The 23,147-nt window shown below is 47.3% G+C and overlaps 1 protein-coding gene across 2 annotated transcripts in view; it reads left to right on the top strand.

Moving 5' to 3' along the window:
• Positions 1-705: 705 nt before the first annotated feature.
• Positions 706-23,147, top strand: part of LRCH1 (leucine rich repeats and calponin homology domain containing 1) — a 219,731-nt gene continuing 197,289 nt past the window's right edge. For both annotated transcript variants that reach the window (XM_068984230.1, XM_068984231.1), the window contains exon 1: positions 706-1,204. In XM_068984230.1, the coding sequence (XP_068840331.1) occupies positions 913-1,204 (292 nt within the window). In that variant the 5' untranslated portion in view covers positions 706-912. The remainder of the gene's footprint in view (positions 1,205-23,147) is intronic.

Genomic DNA, 23,147 nt, shown 5'->3' on the forward strand with positions numbered 1-23,147 from the left:
AAACGACCTGCATCTTGAAAACGCCTTCCTTTCTGTGCCTGTACTTTTCTGCCATGTCTCAGAAAACCCTCTGCTCCACTCCTAAGCTGTTCGCAGCGGCGTCCAGCCCTGGCGTTTACAGAAGGAGCGCAACCCTGGAGTCCGAAGGCTCTCCTTTCAAACCCAGCTCCGCCTCTGACTGCCTGGGTGACCTCAGACGGGTTTCTTCACTTCCTCTGTGGGCTGAGGGAAACAATTTTTCCGCTCACGGGGTTCCCTGGATGCCTGAGATCACGAACGCCGACTACGGAGACCAGCGTCTGGCCCCCTGGAGGTGCCCAAGTGCTAGGGGCGGGGGTCGTCTGTTAGCCTGATCCTACCGTGAAACACTGCCTCTGGGGGTTGGGAGGGGACTCGAGGTCAAAGAATCCGAATAATTCGCAGAATTGAGAGAGCCTCTCGCCTACCCCGTGATCTCCCCGCGTCCAGCCCCAAGCGAGTACAGGGGCAGCCCGGCGCCGGCGCGCGGCAGCAGCCGGGGCCCGCGCCCGGGGCGGCGGAGGCAGGCTCGGGGCTGGACTGACGGCTCCGCGGGAAGGCGGAGCAGAGAGCGAGCGGCGGAGGAGGGGAGAGCAGCCGGGAGGAGGGCGCAGGGGCGGGAGGAGACACATGCGCGCTGCCCGCCGCCGCCGCCGCAGTCCTTAGCTTCCCGGGGACAGGAAACCTTCGAGACCGCGCTGCCACGGCCGCCTCCGCCTCTCGGCTCCCGGTTCCGCGCGCCTGCCACACCCTCCGCCCCTCCTCCGGCATCTCTCGGCGGAGCGCCGCGGGGACTCGGCCCCGGGCTGTCGTCTCCCGTTCCGGGGGTGGGGGGGGAAGGTGTGACCTCCCCCCGCAGGAGCGGCGCGGCGGGGCGGGGGGGCCCGGGAGAAGATGGCGACGCCGGGAAGCGAACCCCAACCTTTCGTGCCTGCCCTGTCGGTGGCTACGCTGCACCCCCATCATCATCCCCACCACCACCACCACGGAGGAACCGGAGCTAGCGGCGGGGCCGCGGGAGGCGGCGGCGGCGGCGGGGGCTTCAACCTGCCCTTGAACCGGGGGCTGGAGCGCGCGCTGGAGGAAGCGGCCAACTCCGGGGGCTTGAACCTCAGTGCCAGGAAACTGAAGGAATTTCCCAGGACCGCGGCCCCCGCCCATGACCTCTCGGACACGGTGCAGGCAGGTGAGAGAGGGCCGAGCGCGGGCGGTGGGTGTGGGTGTCTGGCGGGCTGTCGTGCCTTCCCCGACGCGGTTGCCAGTCTGAGATCTGGCCTGACCGGGGGGTCCAGCGGCCCGTGCTGTCCCGAGGCAGCGACCCGCATGGGCGGTCCGGCCCGAGGAGAGCGGGGCTGCTCCGGGCTGCCGAGCCTGCGGGCGCGTGGGTTCCCCCCTGCCGCTGCTGCGCCTGGGAAGTGGCCGCGGGGCTGGGACTTGCGGGCACGTCGCGTGCGCGCAGTGGAAGTGGGAGGTTTCGGGCGGCTGCGGCCGCTTCCTGGGCCCGGCGCAGGGGCTGGGGACCCGGGCGCCGCGTCTGCGCCTCCTACCCGGGCGAAAGCCCCCTTTGCGCCGAGGCGCCGCCCGTCCGGGTTGGGAAGCCTCTAGACAAAGGTGGCGCGCCCTCCGCCGACCCGAGGGCACCGCCGCGGTTCTGCCGGGCCCCCCTCGGCGACACCACCGAGCGATCAGGCAACTTGTGCCCGCGGCTTCCTCTTCCTGCGTCTGTGTGAGGAGGGAGCGGCGGCTCTGGTCGCGAAATTGAATTGCAGCCGCTTCGCCCGGCTGTCCGCTCGCTGGTTCTTTGCCGCCAGCTCACCGCCCACGCGGTTTGGTCCTGCCACCGAGGCTACCTCGTACTCAGTAATCCGATCTTTGCGGGGGCCCTGGAAGAGAAGGCAGGGTATACTTAAAAAAAAAAAAAGTAATTAAAGTGCGCCGCTTTCCATCCGTGAGCCCGACAAGTTGTAACTCGCGCCAATGAGCATACAGCGTTTTCAAGTTATGTCATGTGTTGACATATTTCTGAGAGGTCGGCTTTCCCTTTGGTAGTTGGAGTTACTGGAGCAGGATCTATAAACAGGAAGGAGGGTGGTGGAATGCGATTCGGGCCTTGGGATCCTGATAGAACTGCTTGGGTTCCCCACCGTCTGGTTTCAGTTCTTTGGAGGAGGGTTTGTATCTTGCCGCCCAGCATTTCCCAGAGCAGTGGGTACCCCATTTGGGAACCACCGATCAGACCTCCTGGCTGTCATTGCGTCACAGGCCGAGTGTCAGACCCCTGGGATCCTGGATGGCTTGACTGTCAGCTCCAGATCCTGCGGGAGGGTGGGGGTGGAGAGAGGGGGCAGACAGTGGTCTTTTGGAGCTAGATTCCAGCGCTCCCGTCTTTAATTCAGTGGACGTTTATTAAGAGTCCTAATGAATATTTAGACAAGAATTCTGAGTTCACTAGAGGCAGAAAGCACTCTTTGGGGTCATTAAACTTTGCAGTTTGGATCTAGGGATAGTTGGGAATGGGCAAAAAGGAGGGAATTTCCAGAGTTGAGTTGTCAACAGCTGGGGAGGTTCGTGATCGGACCACTTAGATGCAGTTTCTCAAGTGGAAGTTATTCCAAGAATTGCCTGAATCATTAACTTAGAAAAAAAATCCATTGTTAAGTTGGACTTCTCTTTTGCGGCAGATTGTAAGGTGAGCTATGGCAGGATTGGATATGACTGCAGAAAATGTAGCTGGCAGGATATTTATTTCATTGGATATGAAAATGGAGCTGGCAGGACCAATAATAATCTGTGTCTGTATGTTCAGAAGGAGGCACTGAATAGTGTTCCTCTGCTTCTGACGTTTGTTTCAAAGTTGGGTGAACTTGGAGTTCACCCTACTGGTGTTTCTTGGAGAAGACCGGTGCTGTTAAAAGCAGAGACCACCTCTTCATTTCAGACCTAACAGTGTGAAGCATGGTGGTGTTTAAAACACCATTTCCGTTGTCCTCTCTTTGCTTGTTTGTGGTGAGCTGTGGTTGTGAGTTCTACAAGTTTTTAATTTGAAACCTCACTTGCACATGTTTTGTGTGCAGAAAATGCTAACGAGTTAAATCTTGGAGGCTTAACCTTAGTGACAGTGAACTGAAAATGTTAGTTCCTCAGTCGTGTCTGACTCTTTGAGACCCCATGGACTGGGCCTACCAGGCTCCTCTGTCCAGGGAGTTCTCCAGGCAAGAATACTGGAGTGGATAGCCATTCCGTTTCCCAGGGATCGAACCTGGGTCTCCTGCTTTGCAGACAGTCTTTACCATCTGAGCCATCAGGGTTAACTCCCTACGGACAAAGGCAGTGTTAATGACGGGAGGAGGAATGTCACTGGAGTTTGTAGGAAGTTAGGAAAACTCTTGAAGTCAAGAGTAGTCAATGTGACAGCTCCTTTACATGAAATTTCATGACCCAAATGTGTTAAAGAGTTGCTTGTGCAAAAACATTTTTGCCTCAGGTCAAAGCTGGGTGTTGTGTTCTGCCCTTTGCTCTGTTTACCCAGAGCACTGTTCCTTATTTGGAAGAGCAAAACTCGAAATAAAGCAAGAGTTAAAATTACCTCCAGCGTGCAGTGCTGACATTTCCTGCATATAGTTTTAGAAGAGTGGAGTGTCTGAGTAGTAACATATACAGTAAAGACAGTGGATTCTCTGGGGTTCATATTTAGTTTACAGAACATCTCTTAAAATCAAAAGGACACACAAAGATCCTTAAAGACCTAAGATGTAAAGTGGACTTTTTCATAAATTTTGTAAGACAGGGAGTGACAGAGAAAGCTTTATCTCCCTGTTCAGTTGTATAATTCAGGCCATTTGGTTTATGCCTTGTAAAAGTAACTCTTCTGGCAGCCACCCTAAGCAGAACTGCCCTCTTGGGCAATGTAGCTTATCTGGCCAGGAGTTGAAAACCCAGATGTAAACATGGAAATATAGAAGCCCAGGGCTGCTCAATAGATGTTTAAGCTCTGTTAATCAAATGCATACATCCCTTTCATAGGAAAAAACCCCAACACTCTCAGGCCTTCCCCCTTAATTTGAGCCAGTCAGTTTACTCATATTTGAGTGCAAATAGTTTGGTTGTCAGGATCTAGACTTCTGGCCGGTGAGCTGGGGAAAGAAGGGCTGTGTGTTGGCACAGGTGACCCTGGCTGAAATGGAAGAAGAGCCACGATGAGCTCTCGGACTGGGCTCTGCATCACCCTGCTGGGTCCTTGTGAGAAGCCCGTTCAGATCCTCCTGTACAGCTGGGAAGAGTTGAGTAATACATGCTCAAGGTCATCGCTCTACTTAGATGCTAAACCAGGGATGGAACCCTGATGATTTCACTCTAGCATGTGTGTTCTTGACCATGGTGCTAGCGGTAAAGAATCTGCCTGCCAGTTTAGGAGACTTACGAGATGTGAGTTTGATCTCTGGAGGAGGAAACAGCAACCCACTCCAGTATTCTTGACTGGGAAATCCCATGGACAGAGGAGCCTGGGGAGGGCTACAGTTGCAGTGAGCTGCACACAACTGAAGCGACTCGGCACACACGCGCACAGGGAAGGGGTGGAGAGGAGTAGGATCCAGGAGGGTACCTGGAGGCTCATTCAACCAACATTGGTTCTGCAAGTTCCCACCAAGCACCGCTCAGTGCCAGGCACTGTTCGAGGCACCAAGGATACAGCAGAGACCAACAGAGACTCCCTTGACCCCTTCTGATGGAGTTTTCATTCTCCTTGTGGGTGAGGGAGGAGATAATTGAAGAAACAGATTTTGAAGGATGAACTGGGAAGACTTCTAGGAGATGTACGCTATCTTGATTTAGAAATATGCACGCTGCCTTGTATTAAAGGTGACTTTCAGTAGCTTGTAAAATAGCACAAATGGTAGTAATAAATATGAACTGAAGCAGAAAGTCAGGTCTGAGAAAAAAGTACGCAAATACATTCATTGGGAAAGCAGACTTTTTGTTGTTGCTCTTGTGCTGATTTATTAAATAGTGTCATTTGGGGATAAGGAGGTTCCAAAGGGTGTTTGTATGACTGAAATGAAGTGAATTGAAAAGAGGAGTAAGAAAAGAAAGAGTCTGTCTGAGGCTGATTGCTGGAGGTCCTGGAAAATGAAAAGGAAAATCTTGGATCCGATGCACAGAACAGTTGTTGAAAGCTGGTCACATTAACGAGAGAGTGGGGTGTGTTATTGCTGATATCTTTTTGAGGGGAGGCTGGAAGCAGGAAAGGTGGTATGGGAAGTGCAGGGCCTGCCCAGGCAAGAGTACAGATGAGAAATTACTCAGTGAGGTCCTGTGTGTGCCAGTGCGGGTGCTGGAGGAGGTGCAGAGAGAAAGACACCACAGGAGCACATGAGATGCCAAGTGACCTTTTTTAAAAGTAAAATCCCTGCGTCTTCTTTAAATATATATGTATGTGTATATAATTTTTTATTTATGTGCTGGGTCTTTTTATTTTATTTCGCTGTGCTGGGTCTTCGCTGCTGCACGGCCTCTTCTCTGGTTGCAGCAAGTGGGGGCTCCTCTCCAGTTGCCGGGCGGGGACTTCTCGTTGGTGGTGGCCTCTCTCGTGGCAGAGCATAGGCTCGAGGTCATGTGGGCTCCATCGTTTCGGCTCCCGGGCTCTAGCGCGCAGGCTCAACAGTTGTGACCCACCGGCTTAGCTGTTCCAAGGCATTGTGGGATTGTCCCAGATCAGGGATCCAACCTGTGTCTCCTTCCTTGGCAGGTGGATTTTTTTTTTTTTGTTTTTTTTACCACTGAGCCACCAGGGATGCCCCCCTTTATTTTGCATCCTTTAATTTCGAAACAAAATATGAAAAACATGATACACAGCCTTCAATTCCCCCTGTCAAATGTGGGAAGGAACAGGGTTTGAAGTCCTGGTATCCTGCCTTAGACAGAAGGACAGAAATAAAACCACTGGACATCAGCAGAGGGGATCAGGTGGGCCAGGCCGCCGGGGCTGCTGCTGGGGCGGCCACAGGAACCGGGAAGCCATGGGGACCTCAAGGTGCGATGCTGGTGGCACAGATAGGCATTGTCTGCAAAATTCAGAAAAAAAGGTCATTTTAGTTAAGCTGGCTAGGAGAGACTCTGCTAGCCTGAGGTGGGGTTTGGGTCAGGTTTTGTAGGCTGGCTTGGTTGTGGATGGAAGTCTGCATGCACATTCTGTGGTTGGAAAGATGGTGTGAACGTGGGGTGTGCCTGACAGTCTGAGATCTGCTGTGTGTACACGTGAGACGGGTGTTGAGGCCGGGACCTCTGGTCACGAGCTCTCACCCTGCCGTCACCGTGCAATGGGGTGACGCGGCACAGGGCTCTTAGGACCCTATAGGGCACTGCGGATGGCTGGGGCCTGGGATATGTCAGCCTGTGGAACTAAGGCCCTGGTCTGTCTGCGACACCTCTCTCAAATATCTGCAGAGGCAAAGACTCTTTGAGATTTGTGGCTTCTCTGTTGAAGCCTGAGTCCCCCTGCCCCACTCCCATTCTGTCCCAACTGAATCCTTGGGATATTAGTTTCCTTTAGTTACTGGGATGCACCCAAGACTTGATGAAATCTATCTGGTCTCAAAAACTATTCCGTACTTTTGGCCGTAAAGATTTTTCATTATGAATGTAATGAAACTTGAAGTCACATGTGTTTTTGTAGAACGTGATGTTCTTTTGTAGATACGCTTTGTTTCAAATTATGTTTCTGCTGTTGAACTGATTAGTCACTGTGCCGTAAGGATCATTTATAGTGGTAGTCACTCTCATTTAAGTGGCTCTGTTCATCACGTATATTCTGACTATTAATACTTCAAAAACAAGGAGTCACAGCTTTTCCTCCCTTTTATTATTGTTGTTGATCGGTTTCACTGTCACTAAGTTGTATCTGACTTAGTTTAATCACTAAGTTGTGTCTGACTCTTTGCAACCCCATGAACTGTAGCCCACCAGGCTCCTCTGTCCATGGGATTCTCCAGGCAAGAATACCGGACTGGGTTACCGTTTCCTTCTCCAGGGGATCTTCGAGGACCAGGGGCTGAACCCATGTCTCCTGCATTGACAGGCAGATTCTTTACTGCTGAGCCACCAGGGAAGCCCTGGTTTCACTGTGGTTTAGTCTTTCAATCATGTCCAACTCTTCGTGACCTAATGGACTCTAGCTGCCCGGCTCCTCTTTCCGTGGGATTTCCCAGGCAGGAACACTGGGACGGGTTGCCATTTAGAGGACTTCTAGTAGTAAAAGCTGTTAGCGCTGCCAGGCCTCCGTGTGCCTGGTGGCTCTGCACCATAGCCACGCATGCTCTCCCACGTTTGTGTGTGTGGCAGGAACAGTCTCGACAAACACGCCTGCATTCTCATTGCTTGCATCATGGGCTGTTCTTTGTTGAAAAGGCAGGAACACGATAATCACGTTTCCAGAATAACAGCATACAACCATAGGCCATAAAACCTCTGGGAATTTTTGAGCCGTGCCAGTTTATAAAGGTCAGCCCAGGGTTTGATCTTCATCATTGAAAGTATTCCACCGGCTAATTTGTTAGTCACTGCGACATCATATTTGTTTTTTTGGTGAGTGTCAGTTATTAGGCAAAAATTTGGCATAACCCCATTATTTAAACGTTTTAACCTCAATTGTTGACTAAGAATTTTTTTTTTTTTTGAGTTCTGTTGCAACTTAAATTTTTCATACTGTGGTTTAGCAGTTCTTTGGTTTTAAGCATTTAAAGGGTAAGGTACCTTTTGAAATCCATGTTAGTGTTGATTGGTGCAGAGGTTAATTACCTTTGCTCTTGCTGTCCTGCTGATGTGAACAAAGGCTTAGAAGTTGCTACTCAACTTTGTCATTACTTATCAATATTTAAACACAAGTTGCTTCCTTCTTTTGCGTGTGCTTTTCTATTTTTCCCCCTTTTCATATCTACCTATCTATATCTATTGACCTATATCCATAGATACAACTATTTACCTATACCTATAGGTGTATTTATATACCTGTATTAATCGTTATATATCTATATACTTGGACGTCCCTGGTGCTCAAACGGTAAAGAATCTTTCTACGGTATGGGAGACTTGGGTTAGATCCCTGGGTTGAGAAGATCCCCTGGAGAAAAGAATGGCAACCCACTCCAGTATTCTTAACTGGGAAATCCCATGGACGGAGGAGCCTAGTGGGCTACAGTCCATGGGGTTGCAAACAGTCGGACATGGCTGAGCAACTAACACACACACACACACAGATCTGTATACTTATATCTATATACATTTATATGTGTGTGATTTGCTTAGCCTAAAAAGAAAGCCCACCTATATTTACATATCCGATACTTTTATTTATGTGCAGTTCATAAGTAGTGTGGAGGCATTTACTATTGCTACAAATTTCTTGTATGAAAGTTTTGTGGCACCAAATTTTTCATTTGCTATATAAATTTTTTTGGCTAGAGATAATAGGTATAAACACCTTTTATATTTATGCTGGGCAGCATTTACTCTCTGTTAATATCTTCCCAAAGTCATCTCCTCCTGGCGCTGTGCTGTGTCCGCTTTTCCAGAGACTTGGCGATTTAAGTGGCAGAAATGCTATGAACTCTGCTTAAGGTGCTTATGGGGTCGTTGCTTGGGTCACATGACTTGAACTTTTGTCCGTGCCTCACAGAATTCTGTTTGTGATGCTACTTGCCGGATTTGGCTTAGCTTTTCGGAAAAGTAGACTTCTGCCTTAGAAAGGCATTGGGGAAAAGTGGCCTGGGCTTAGGTCTGGTACTGCTACCACGATCACGATTTGTGAGCTCTTTCAGTGATGATGTCACTTGTTGGAATTCAGGTGATTTGGAGTTAACTGTGATATTTATTTCAAATATAAAATTGTGTGTGTGCTCAGTCGTGTCTGACTCTGCAGCCCCATGACTGTAGCCCGCCAGGCTCCTCTGTCCATGGGAGGATTTTCCAGGCATGAATACTGGAGTGAGTTGCCATGTCCTTCTCCAGGGGATCTTCCCGACCTAGGGATTGAACCCATGTCTCTTGCACCCTGGCAGATTCTTTACCAATAGCACCCCCCGGGAAGTCCCTATCATAAAAGGCTCAAGGATGTAAGACCTGAAACCCAACTATATTTACACAGCTGATGTATAATTTATAGGAAGTCAAGAGGCTTCTGTTTTATTGCTACTATTTTTTGTGTGTGGCGTGGAAGGTTTTTTGCAGCAGAATTTTCAGTTGCTATAATAGTTCAGAGAAGTTTTTGTGTGTATGTGGTGTGAATTGTTTAACCAAAAAAAGAAAAAAGGCAAGAAAGAAAAGAAAGAAAAAAAAGAAAAGAATGGTCAGGATTCCATGTAAGCCTTAGGCCTGCCAATAGAGACGCAGGCCTGAATCGCGTCTGTGTTCTCTTCATCTTAATTTCAGAGTTCAGTAATATTGCTTCCATATACTGTAGTAAGAAGTCGTACATTTGGAAACCATCTGTTCCCACAAAGTAATTCAAAAATCGACTGAGATTGTTTACATGGATAGAAAGTCGAAGAACTGTGAGAATTTGGCTTCTCTTGCTTTTACTGCAAGCAAGTAGAAGTGAGATGCCTTTCTCAAAGTCAGATTTCTGGGTGTGCTCCTACTTTTTCCTATCTGGGTACTCCACTGGCCATAAAGGAGGGATACTGGGACCAAAAAAAAAAAAAAAATTGGAGACAAGCAGTGTTTGGTTTGCATCATAGAAATGTTTTAATTTGGGGTTGCTGAGAAATTATTGCTCCTATGTTCATAGGAGATTGATACTGAGCCAGGTTAATTTATGGTACCTGGAACCCTTCCAGGATGTTCCAGGGTCATGCCTTATGATTTTGGAAATCTTTGATATTTGCTTTCTTCCTTCTGCTGTGCTACCTCAGTCTCTTTGCTGGTGGGGCCCTAAGACCTTGTGACTCGAAACACAGTCCGTATCTCTCTGGCCCAGTGAGCCTTGAGGTTCCCCTTCACTGTTCTCCCCAGAGGGGCAGAGGGAAGCCCCATCTTGGTTTTCTTAATCCTCTGGCTTCTCCTGTGGTCTTGCTTTTGACAGCTAACCTCTGTTGCTCTGGCCGTGGAGTTTTGCCACCCAAGGTATTCCTCTGATGTTCCTTTAAAAAAAAAAAAAATTCTATGTATTTATTTTATTGGAGTCTTAACTGCTTTACAATGTTGTGCTGGTTTCTGAGGTACCACAGTGTGGACCAGTTCTGTGGATGCCTATGTCTCCTGCCTCTTGAGCCTCCCTCCCACCCCCATCCCACCCCTCTATGTCCTCATTGCCGCGTTTTCTCTCTGCAGGCAGCCACGATGTGTTCAAAGATAGCATCTCCCCTTGCAGACTGCCTGACTTGGCCTTCCTTCCCATTGCCCCATTTCCCTTTTCCAGGTCATTTCCCTCGCCTCCCCCCTCCCCCTCCCCACCTTCTGCCCTGGAAAAGCCTGAAAGTGAAGTTGCTCAGTTGTGTCTGACTCTTTGCGACCCCACGGACTGTAGCTTACCAGGCTTCTCCATCCATGGGATTTTCCAGGAAAGAGTACTGGAGTGGGTTGCCATTGCCTTCTCCAGGGGATCTTCCCAACCCAGGGATCGAACCCAGGTTTTACTTTACTGCCTGAGGCATCAGGGAAGCCCTTCTGCCCTGGACAAGTCTACTCAACCCCGCTTCCATTCAGGCTAGTCCCCAGCCTCCTCAAGACAGGGGGCTCCCTGGCAGCCCTTTCATGCAGATCTGAGCACAGAATCGGGTGCAGCTTTAAGACACTTTGGCGTTATTTCCTTATGGTGCTTTTTTGTTAATCATTGCCTTCCTCTCTGGTGCTTTCCCCATGCTTAAACTCTTTCCTCCTTGGCTGGCCTGTGAGGTCTGGCCCGGCAGGGATTTTCCCTTAGTTTTGTGTGTGCCCTCCATACGAGGGACAGAAAGTGCTAGATTAACATCAGTGCTCTGCTCCTCTCCTCTTTCCTACTCGCAGCCGTCTCTCAGTCCCTGCACTTTCAGTCCGTCATCTTGGATCTGCCACGATGCACGGTTTGCTGATCTGATGCCGATTTTTTGGTCCTCACCTTCTTTTTTTTTTTTTCACACCGCATCTTTTTGCTTCTCAGCCTTCGCCCCACTCTACTGGTTGGCTCAGGCTGCAGTAACAGAGTACTGCAGACTGGGTGTCTTAACAGAGGTTTATTTCCTCACTGTTCGAGAGGCTGAGAGTCGAAAGTCATGGTGTCGGCGGGGCTGGTTTCTCCCGAGGCATCTCTCCTTGGCTTGTTGGTGGCCAGCCTGCCCCTGTGTTCCTGTGGCCTTTCCTCTGTCCTTGAGTGTCCCTGCTGTCTCCTTGTGGGCCCATATTTCCTCTTCTTATGAAGACACCAGTCACACTGAATTAGTGCCTGCCCATAACCCACTCGTATAGCGTTATGAGTGGTTATGCAACTTGAGAGGCCTCATCTCCAAATAGATCATGTTCTGAAGGACTGGGGCTTCACTGCACGACGATTCAGCCCAGCACACACTCCTCCTGGCCTGGATAAAGTGACTGTGCTGTGTGAGCCTGCCCTCCCAGGAGGCCTGGGCCAGGCCTGTCTTATTCCCTGCAGTAAATGTTTCTGAGTACCTGATGTGCTATAAAAGGAAGGGGCCACGTACACACTTAAAAATGGGTGACTCTGACTAAAGTCTGGGTCCCCCTTCTCCCCACCACCTTGCTCAAATTTAGAATCTTTTTGGTGGTTGGTGGGTCCCTAGAGTTATTCTTTTTCAACAGGTAAGATTACTTTCTTCAATGTTTGCCAAGTGTTTGATAAGCCAGATTACATCCAGAGGTCGAGTTGTCATGATTTCTGAGAGGGACAGGTGGGAGCTTTGTTGTATCAAATGTTGCTTGAAGTTAACAATTGAAGTGAAAGTAAACAGGTTTTGAGCACCTAGCAAGGGTAGCAGCTGTGGATGATTAAAAAAAAAATAGAGATATAGTTGTCCGTATAGATTTTGCAGAATTGGATAAGGACTAAAGTATCATTTGAAAGCACTGTTGTTGTTTTGTTGCTGATGTGTCTGATTCTTTTGCGACCCAGTGGACCGCAGCCCACCAGGCTCCTCTGTCCATGGGACTTTCCAGGCAAGAATACTGGAGTGGCTTGGCATTTCTTTCTCCAGGGGATCTTCCTGGCTCAGGGATCCAAGTCGAGTCTCCTGAATTGCAGGTGGATTCTTTACTACTGAGCCATCTGGGAAGCCCCGAAAGTACTGTATTCTCAGTAACTTAAGTGTCATTTTCAGAAAAAGCCTTTTAGTCCTTAGCCTAAGGGACTGTCTTTCCCATTGTGTAGCTTAAAGGTTAAAAATCAGCTCTCTTGAGCCTCAAAGACCAGGGTCCAAATCTTGGTATTGTCGATTATTAACTGTGTCACTCTGACCAGATAACTTAAACCAGGAGTGTCAGTTTCCTGTTAACTGATGTCTTACCTATAAAATGGGAACAATGGATACTGAATCCTGCTGTGAAAACAATGGTTATAACAAGGATAGCAACGCTATTAAGAGCTTTCCTGTGCCAGGCATTGTTCCATGTCCTTTATATGTAAACAGATATATTAAATATATGTAATATATACATTTCCTCATTTAATTCTTGCTGAGTGTTCTGTTTTAACTGTAGCAGGAGTTCAATGTCTCCTTACCTTCCCAGCTGTCAGCTGGGTTCCACCCAACTTCCGATATCCAGTTGAAATCCACCTGCCTCTGAAATGCCTTTCTTGACCACTGTAGCCTGAAGAGGGAGTTTCTAGATAACTAGAAATCACCCCTTCACATCTCTCCCTCATTTAATAGCTGAGGACACTGAGGCTCAGAGAGCTTAAGCCACTTGCCCAAGGTCACACAGCAGGGTGGTGGGCACCTCCCAGCCAGGAAGCTCCCTCCCTCCTTAGATTTCTCAGGTCAGCCCCACCCAGACCATCCAGGAGGAAGGACGCTAAAAGAGAAAAAAAATACTGTGAAACCTTTAATAACATGTGGTCCAAAGCTGGGGAGAGTAAGATAGGAAACGAAGCGCGGTTACAGATTAAACGTGTTAGTTCAGGATTTTACAGCATGTGGTTTGGAGGACATGCTTGGGCTCCATGTAAATTGGATCCCAAAGTACTGACAGACGCATGGGGCAGTCCCACCCAGATTCAGGCCTGGAGGTCCACAGCCGCCTGTCAGAGCACAACTTTTCTCAGCACTTGGAATCCATTTTCCTGTGGAAATAAAGTAGCAAGTGGTGGTTTGGTTCCCTCGCCAATCCTCCCTTTAACCCTGGCAGAGCTGGGCCTTTGTGTTCACGGTGTTTTTTTGGAAAAATGCAGACTCCCTTCTGATACGGAATTCTGCATCAGGATGTGAAACTCTTGCCTCTTGGCGATTGCTCTGAAATAGCGATTTCAGAGCAATGGATTTCAGAGCAATGGCGATTGCTCTCTTCCCTGAGGCCATTCTGACCCAGTGTCAGAAAGCCCACCTCCCTCCCAGGCCCCTGGGTCAGTGGGCCCAGCAGACTGGGTGTCCCTTCCACCCGGTGCGGGGAGCCAGCTCTGCGTGCTATGCACAGCCAGTTGTGCTGTGTGTGCGTACTCAGTCCTGTCCCCGGTTCTCTTTGCGATCCCGTGAATTGTAGCCCCCCAGGCTCCTCTGTCCATGGAATTTCCCAGGCAAGAATACTGGAGCGGGTTGCCATTTCCTTCTCCAGGATATCTTCCTGACTCAGGGATCGAACCTGCATCTCATGTGTCTCCTGCACTGGTAGATGGATTCTTTACCTTGAGCAACCCGGGAACCTCAGGTGGGCATAAGTCAGGGGTCAGCTCTGGGGCTCAGTGAGGCATCCAGACCTGAGACGAGTTGGTCTGGGAAATGCCCCGTGCAGGAGACGGGCAGGGATGGAAACGCTTCTCTGCCTAGTTGGTGCATTTTTTACATATTATTCCCCCAAATTATTAATTTTAGAATTTGAAGCAAATTACTGAATCTTGCTGAACTTCAGGTGGGTAATTTGTTTTAATGTTTATTTATCTGGGTGCATAGGGTCTTAGTTGTGCCATGCAGGATCTTTAGTTGTGGCATGTGGGCTCTAGTTCCCCCACTAGGAATCGAGCCCGGGCCCCTGGCACTGGGAGTGTGGAGTCTTAGCCACTGGACCACCAGGCAAGTCCCCAGGTGTGTAATTTGTTGATGGTGAAAATACTCTTTTCCAGATGCTCAACATCACTCATTATCAGAGAAATGCAAATCAAAACCACAATGAGGTAGCATCTCATGCCGGTCAGAATGGCTGCTATCAAAGTCTACAAACAATAATTGCTGGAGAGGGTGTGGAGAAAAGGGAACCCTCTTACACTGTTGGTGGCAGTGCAAACTAGTACAGCCACTATGGAGAATAGTGTGGAGATTCCTTAAAAAACTGGAAATAGAACTGCCATACGGCCCAGCAGTCCCACTGCTGGGCATACACACCGAGGAAACCAGAATTGAAAGAGACATGTGTACCCCAGTGTTCATCACAGCACTGTTTACAGTAGGACATGGAAGCAACCTAGATGTCCATCAGCAGATGAATGGATAAGAAAGCTGTGGTACATATACGCAATGGAGTATTACTCAGCCATTAAAGAGAATACATTTGAATCAGTTCTAATGAGGTGGATGAAACTGGAGTCTATTATGCAGAGTGAAGTAAGTCAGAAAGAAAAACACCAATACCGTATATTAATGCATATATATGGAATTTAGAAAGATGGTAATGATGACCCTATATGCGAGGCAGCAGAAGAGACACAGATGTAAAGAACAGACTTTTGGACTCTGTGGGAGAGGGAGAGGGTGGGATGATTTGAGAGAACAGCGTTGAAACATATATATTACCATATGTGAAATAGATCACCAGTCCAAGACCCAGGGGGATGGGATGGGGAGGGAGGTGAGAGGGGGGTTCAGGATGGGGAACACATGTACACCCATGGCTGATTCATGTCAATGTATGGCAGAAACCACCACAATATTGTAAAGTAATTAGCCTCCAATTAAACTAAATAAATTAATTTAAAAAATACTCTTTTCCCTTCAGGGCTGTTGCGAGGAGGTGAGATACAGTCCCCAGAGCAGAATTTGGGTTTGGCTTAAGTGAGTGATCAGTAGATGTCACTTGCTTTTCTAGATTCCCAAGGGTTGACATGTTATAGTTTGTCTTCAGTAAGATAAATAACTGGGTGTCATCGGCCTGTCATTGGCATAGTGGCTAAGGGCACACGTGGCTGGCTCTCAGTACTGGTTTCACAAGAACACGGCTAGTGCTTAACTTCCCTGAGCCTCAGTTTCCTTGTCTTGCAATGAGGGATCATAATCCTAGGATTATTGTGCAGAGGAAATGAATGAATATATGTGTAAAGTGCTCAGATCAATGCTTGGCACTGACATTTGCCATTATTATGATCACAGTGTGTTATCTTTAGAAAAGAGATTCAGTCTTCTAAGGCACAGAAAGACTAAATTCCTAGAAATATTGTGACATTAATGAAAAGATTGTGATATCCAGAAAGCTTCAGGATACCTGGTTGCACTGTGTGTAAGCATTATTTATATTCTTTTGACAGTCTTTGGAAGATGGTCGAGTAGGTACTGGCTCAGACGGTGAATAATCTGCCTGCAGTGCAGGAGACTTGGGTTCAATTCTTGGGTTGGGAAGATCCCTTGGGGAAGGGAATGGCTACTCACTCCAGCATTCCTGCCTGGGAAATCCCCTGGACAGAGGAGCCTGGCAGACTATGGTCCATGGGGTGGCAAAGAGTCAGACATGACTGAGCAACTTAGCACACAGACAGTAGGTATTATTTATTCTTCCAGAGCTAAATATTCAGATCTTAGGTGTAAGGAAACCCAGATTAGATGGTGAAATGGTTTTCCTTGGGTTGTGTTACTAGTTAAGTCGTTGAGCCAAGACTATATCTTCTGAGTTTTTATGTGTTTTCCATTCATTTCTCAAATACTTCTCCAAGGAGTGAGAACATGTCTGTGAGGGTGCAGAGATTAAAGAATGAATATGTAGATTTCAACATGTGATTGCTTTTCTTACTTTCCTGGTGTCCAGCATCTGGTTTGAACTTTAATCAGAAGGCATTGCACCCAAGGCCTGCTGATGATAGGTTCAGTATCATCCCGAAGTTACTGATAAGGGAACCAAAAGGGGAGATGGTCTGGGTCCAGGGTCCTTCAGGCTATTTCCTCTTTCAGTCCTGCCAATGGCCTTGCAAGGCAGGTAGTGTCCTTGCAGCCAGAAGGAAACATCAGTTATGCAAGTCTGAGTACGTTTGCAGAGCCGGTAGAGCCAGAGCTGAAGCTGGAATCAGAACTCAGGCTGAAGAAGTGCCGGAGACTCTTGCCATTAATAGGAGCAGAATCTGCCACCCCTAAAATAGGCCACTTTGGCATATTGATTATTTTGAACTTTGCTGTTGTTGTTCAGTTGCTAAGTCATGTGCGACTCTTTGCGACCCCATGGACTGGTAGCCCACCAGGCTCCTAGGTCCATGGGATTCTCCAGGCTAGAATACTGGAGTGGGTTGCCATTCCCTTCTCCAGGGGATCTTCCTGATTCAGAGCTTGCACCCAGGTCTCCTACATTGCAGCCAGATTCTTTACTTTCTGAGCCACCGTTTGCTCAAATTCATGTGCATGGAGTCAGTGACACTATCTAACCATCTTGTCCTCTCCTGTCCACTTATCCTTTTGCCTTCTGTCTTTCCCAGCATCAGGATCTTTCCAATGAATTGGCTCTTCGCATCAGGTGGTCAAAGTATTAGAGCCTCAGCTTCAGCATCAGTTCTTCCCAGGAATATTCAGAGTTGATTTCCTTTAGGATTGACTGGTTTGATCTCCTTACAGTCCAAGGAACTCTCAAGAGTCTTCTCCAGCCCTACAGTTTTTAACTAAAGTTACTTTAAAAACATTCTGGCCTCCTTTGTCTCCCTGAAAACTAGAGCTAAACACCTCGTGTGAAAGAGATACCAAAAGAGACACAGAGATACCCTCCATAGCAAAGAGGGAAGAGAAGAATTCAGGGTGGAGATGGCTGTGTAAATAAACTTTACTTCTTCACTCATTTCCTACCCCAAGTCCAAACTCATTTGTCTTGTCAATTTTTAAGAGGTTTACTGTTTTTTTTTTGAGGGGTTGGGCATCAAAAATATATATAAAACTGTCTGTTTTGGTTGCTTCTTTTAGTATCTTATATTTATGAGCTCCTATATGTAGGAAATTAGTGTTTTTCCCATTGTTGGATAGCAATTTAGTTACTAGGCCAACCAAGAACCTCGAAGGGAAGAAGGAAGTAAGCTTTCTTCTCCTGTGTTGTGCTCTCTTGTAGTGTCACTACGTATTTAGAGCTGGAGCTATGGATCCATGGATGAGAGTTTGCGATGAGGATCAAGCCCAGAGCATTTTGATAGGTAGTCCCTGGGGTGACTCAGAGACTGATGAGTCAGATTCCACTCCAGACTCTCGTCTCCCATTAAAACGAGTGGATACAGAAGATCCAGGTGGATGCCTGGGGAGTTCTAGTCCTGATACTCACCAGTTTCCAGTGGCCAATTATCAGCTCCATTTCTAAGAATTGTGCTTTCCAGCAAGCGCCAATACTCATTAAAAAAAAAAATCCTCTGACATTTCTATTATTTAAAAATTTAAGTACACGTTCAGATTTTTGGTTTTGTTATGAAATTTTGTCAGACTTTATAGCCCATGACTTAATTGAACAGCCTATTTAAAATTTACTTGATTTTATTCCCTCCAGTGAGAAATGAATGGTCTTTGAGTGAGTCATCAAGTAATATACTTTCTAGAGCGTTCCCTCTACAGTAGGAGTACTTACATTCTCAATGTTGTTGTTTTTTTTTTTTAAATAACAATTGTTGAGTTGATTTCTAAACATGCATTTTATTTTGTAATGAAGATCCTTCAATGCATTAATTAGTTGCTTTTATAATCTTATAAATGAAATAACACAGCAGTCCATTTTGACTAAAATGGCAGCATAGCTTATGGCTAAATAACCAAAATTTTTTGTTAATGCAAATCAATCTAATTCAAAGGAATCTGATTGTACAATTGAAGGCAAACAGATCTTTCTTTGTTCAGTTTCTTTAGAAGGTGAGGATGATAATCTCTGCATGCAATTTAAGGCAATTATGTGTAGTTTTCAGTCTTTAGAAAGCCTGGATAAATCAAAGTTAATTTTAGTTGTACCAGTCCTTCCGGTGGCTATCGTCTTGTAATAAACTTTCCGCCGTGGTTTTTTCAGATATTTGCAATGAATGCTTTCTTGCGTCTGTGCAGTACTTTGAAGGGCACTATGCCATAACTTTATGTGTTCTAATGTGCCAAAGTCTGATCTATTTTATGAAATTCACTTGGCAGCTGTGAAGACTTGCTGTTGCTCCCCCTCACCCCCCTAACCCCTAAAGTCCTTGGAATCAGTATGTTAATGAAGACTTGATTTCTCAATATGAAATTTACACAGTGGGAGTTCCAAGGTAATGTGCCTTGGCAGTGCCCTTAATGTCTGCATTTTTAGAGAGTGAATGACAAAGACAGGCTAGCCCAGCTCAGCGTTTTCGCCATCAGGCTGCCAGGGTCTTTCTGAGGTTGGTTCATATTTTCAGTGTGCACACCCTCTGGTCTCAGTGGCCTCAGAGGTTCTCTTAGAACCCTCCTCTTCTGTATCAGCCAGGTCTCCTTGTTTGTGATCTCTTAACACAATTGGGTTGGATAAGCCCCATCACCTTTTTTTTTTTTAATTGAATGAAAGATTATTTAAATTCTGTAGTGCTTTAAACTTTTCAAAAGTTTCATACCCATGACTTCATGTAATTCCATAATAACCTTTTTCTTCCCTACCCCTATATTCCCTCTCCCCAAGGGGACTCTTGCTTCTTTTTTGTTTTATTCACTAGTTGGTTGTATTTTTTTAGATTCTGTATGTGATATCATATAGTGTTTGTCTTTCTCTGACTTATTTCACTTAGCATAATGCCCTTCAGGTCCATCCGTTTTGCTGCAAATGGTAAAATTCCATTCTTTTTTATGGCTGAGTAGTCTGTTGGGGATGACCCAGGATGAGATGGCTGGATGGCATCACGGACTCGATGGACTCTGGGAGATGGTGATGGACAGGGAGGCCTGGCGTGCTGCGATTCATGGGGTCGCAAAGAGTCGGACACGACTGAGCGACTGAACTGAACTGAACTGAACTGAGTCTGTTGGGGACTTCCCTGGTGACTCAGTGGTAAAGAATCCTCCTGCCAATGCAGGAGACTCTAGTTTGATTCCTGGCTTGGGAAGATCGCCCAGGGAAGGAAATGGCAACCCACTCCAGTATTCTTGCCTGGGAAATCCCCTGGACAGAGGAGCCTGGTGGGCCACAGTCCGTGGGATCACAGAGTCAGACACGACTTAGCCACCAAACAACAGTATTCTATTGTGTATATATACACCACATCTTCTTTATCCTTTCATCCATTGATGGACACTTAGCTTGCTTCCATACTTTGGCAGTTGTAAATAATGCCACTGTAAACATTGGGAACCCCATCACCTTAGGACAAAAGACTTCAGCTTTCAAACATATCACTTTGTATGGTTCTGTGCAACACTCATTTCTCAAGAGAGCCTTAGGTCACTGTGGACATCACAAGAGGTGCTCTTATGGAACGCCCCTAAGTATCCTACAGACCAGGTTTTCTGGAGTCAGTCTGGTTGATACCATTTGTGCTGGCTTAAGGTATAATGACTGCTAAGTCACTTCACTCGTGTCGGAGTCTGTGACCCTATGGACTGTAGCCTGCCAGCCTCCTCTGTCTGTGGGATTCTCCAGGCATGAATACTGGAGTGGGTTGCCATGCTCCTCTCCAGGGGATCTTCCCAACCCAGGGATCGAACCCCATGTCTCTTACATCTCCGTCATTGGCAGCTGGGCTCTTCACTACTAGCGCCACCTGGGAAGCCCCTTAATGTATAATAGCACCTCCTTATAATGCATCCTGATTTGGATGATAAATTATGTGATCATGATACTCATGGAACCATAGGCACCGTGTTTTAAGATAAACTGAAATGGAGATGAGTTAAGTGACTTGCCCAGGCCCTCTGGTCACTGAGTTCAGTCAGGTTTAGGGTCTGAGCAGTTTATTCTGGTCATCTCCATCACCTGCCCAGACTGCTGCTCTTTGATGGAATGACAGTGCTTGGATAGTTTCTCTTCCCTTTTTTTTTTTTTAAGATTTATTTTTTTCAATGTGGGCCATTAAAAAAGTCTTTATTGAATTTGTTACATAATTGCCTTCGCTGTTTATGTTTTTTGGTTTTTTGACCATGAGGCACGTGCAATCCCAGCAATCCCAGCTCTCTGAACAGGGATCAAACCCTCACCCTCGAATTGCAATGCCAAGTCCCAACCACTGGACCGCCAGGGAAGTCCCTGGTTTCTCTTTTTAACTTTCACACCAGGGAGCCCTCACAGGAAGGTCTTTGGCATTTGTCGTTAATTTTAGTGGGCAAACACACCACTCATTTTAAAATCATGATAAAATATAGCATTCATAGAAGAGTCTATACAAAATGTAAGCATGGCTTCAATGATGACAGTGAAATTGGCTTAGCGACAGCAGCAGGTAGGAAGCTGGGACTGGGGTGGGGACGTGATGACCTGGGGAGGTACAAGGGCTGATGCAGTGTCTGTCTTGAGTTAGCGGTGAATGCACAGGTAAGTCTGCATTTGTCAGAACTCATCACACTCTACACGTAAAAAGGTTGCTTTTTGTTATACACTAATTGTACCTCAATAAGGAGAAGGAAATGGCAACCCACTGCAGTGTTCTTGCCTGTAGAATCCCTGGGACGGGGGAGCCTGGTGGGCCCCCGTCTATGGGGTCGCACAGAGTCAGACACAGAGTGGCTTAGCAGCAGCAGCAAGGTAAATTTAAAATGCTTCTGTGTGCTCTTATCCAACTTGAGAAGTAGAACAACCAATTCCTCGTTAGCTCTCTGCTTGCTGCGCTATCCCTGAATAACAAGCTATTTCATTATTTTTTTTTTTCACTTTTCAAGTTTTTACTTTTTTTTTTAATGTGAGACATTTTAAAAGTCTTTAATGGGCTTCCCTTGTGGCTCAGCTGGTAAAGTATCTGCCCGCAGTGCCAGAGACCTGGGTTCGATCCCTGGGTTGGGAAGATCCCCTGGAGAAGAGAAAGGCTACCCACTCCAGTATTCTGGCCTGGAGAATTCCATAAGCTGTATAGTCCATGGGGTTGCAAAGAGTCTGACATGACTGGTCAACTTTCACTCGCACTTTCATTGAATTTGTTACAGCGTTGTTTCTGTTTTATGTTTTGGTTTTTTGCCCAAGAGGCGTGTGGGATCTTAGCTCCCCGACCAGGGATCGATCTTGCACCCCCCTGCGCTGGAAAGCTAAGCCTTAACCACTGGGCCACCAGGGCAGTCCCAATAAGCCGTTTTAAAACACAGAATAACTGGAGCTTTATGGCTGAATTCTCGCCTACTATCTGAAGACTGATGTTTCTCTGATGTTTCTCTGATGTTCTTTGACCATCATTTTCTTTATTTTGAAACAGCTTATTGACTGTCTATGTGCTGTGCTGTGCTTAGTCGCTCAGTCATGTCTGACTCTTTGCGACCCCATGGACTCTAGCCCGCCAGGCTTCTCTGTCCATGGGATTCTCCAGACAAGAATACTGGAGTGGGTAGCCTATCCGTTTTCCAGGGAATCTTCTTGACTCAGGAATAGAACCGGGGTCTCTTGCATTGCAGGCAGATTCTTTACTGTCTGAGCCACCAGGGAAACCCAAGAATACTGGAGTGGGTAGCCTATCCCTTCTCCAGGGGATCTTCTCCACTCTCCTGCACTGCAGGTGGATTCTTTACCAGCTGAGCTACCAGGGAAGCCCAGCTGTCCATGTGGTCACTCTAAATCAAATATTGTAATTCTCTTCATGAGTGGCATTTTAGTTTATTGATAGAAAAAACTAAAACTGAGCTGACCTTCCGGGCATCCCCGGGATGGCGCTGACTGACGATCTCCAGGGTCTAAGAGCATTGCTGTGCACCTGTTGGGTGCCAGACACCCTGCGGACCTGATCACATTCTTCCCCTTGGGCTTCGGGAAAGGTGCCCAGATACCAAGACCCAGAGATGCCCAGCAGCTTGCCCAGGATTCCAGAAGCCAGGGTGTAACCCGTCCGCCAGACTCTAAAAGTATTTGCCATTCCCACCAAGTGCACTATCATTAGAAAGAACCGCCTTTTGCTGGGAGCCTTTTGGCGGGCTCCTTGCTTATCCCCTGGAGCCTAGGACCCTATGATGAGGTATCACCTGCAGCCTTCCTTTGTGATAGCCCTGAGCCAGCTTGCTCCCCACTCTGCCTCCTTTGAGGCTCTTTCCCTGCAGAGCTCCCATGTCGTTTGCTTTTGGGACCCAGTGTGCCCCTCCTTACCCACCGGGTTTCCCCTCACCCTTCTCACCAGTCTTTGTGGGTTCAGCTGCCTCTGTCTCAGTCCCCATATGTTCCAGGTTTAGCACCTCTATTTTGCCTTTGATCTTGTTTTCCCTTTACTCCTGGAGAAAGAAATGGCAACCCACTCCAGTATTCTTGCCCGGAGAAACCCATGGACAGAGGAGCCTGGCGGGCTACAGTCTATGGGGTTGCAGAGAGTCGGACATGATTGATCAACTGTCACTCACTCCCTCCCTTTCCTCTCTGCATGTGCCAAACAAAACACAACAGAAAATAGAACAATCAAAAAATCAGACTCCGGATTTCCAGTCCCTGCCAGTCACCCCACAGTCTTAACACCTGCCTCTTCTGTGATGCCCCCAACCACGGCCTCCCTCTCCTCACTCACCCCTAGCTTTGCTGTACTTCAGGATTTTGGTACAAGGGATTGAATTGATCCTTAATTGTTCTTTAACTTCATGTCCTTTCTCTCCAGTTATTGATAACAACAAGAAGAATGATAATAGCTTTTTTTTTTTTTAAGTCAGGTATTGTATTAAGGATTTCTC

Source organism: Capricornis sumatraensis, chromosome 12 (assembly GCF_032405125.1).
Source record: "Capricornis sumatraensis isolate serow.1 chromosome 12, serow.2, whole genome shotgun sequence".
In the NCBI taxonomy this organism is placed as follows: domain Eukaryota; kingdom Metazoa; phylum Chordata; class Mammalia; order Artiodactyla; family Bovidae; genus Capricornis; species Capricornis sumatraensis.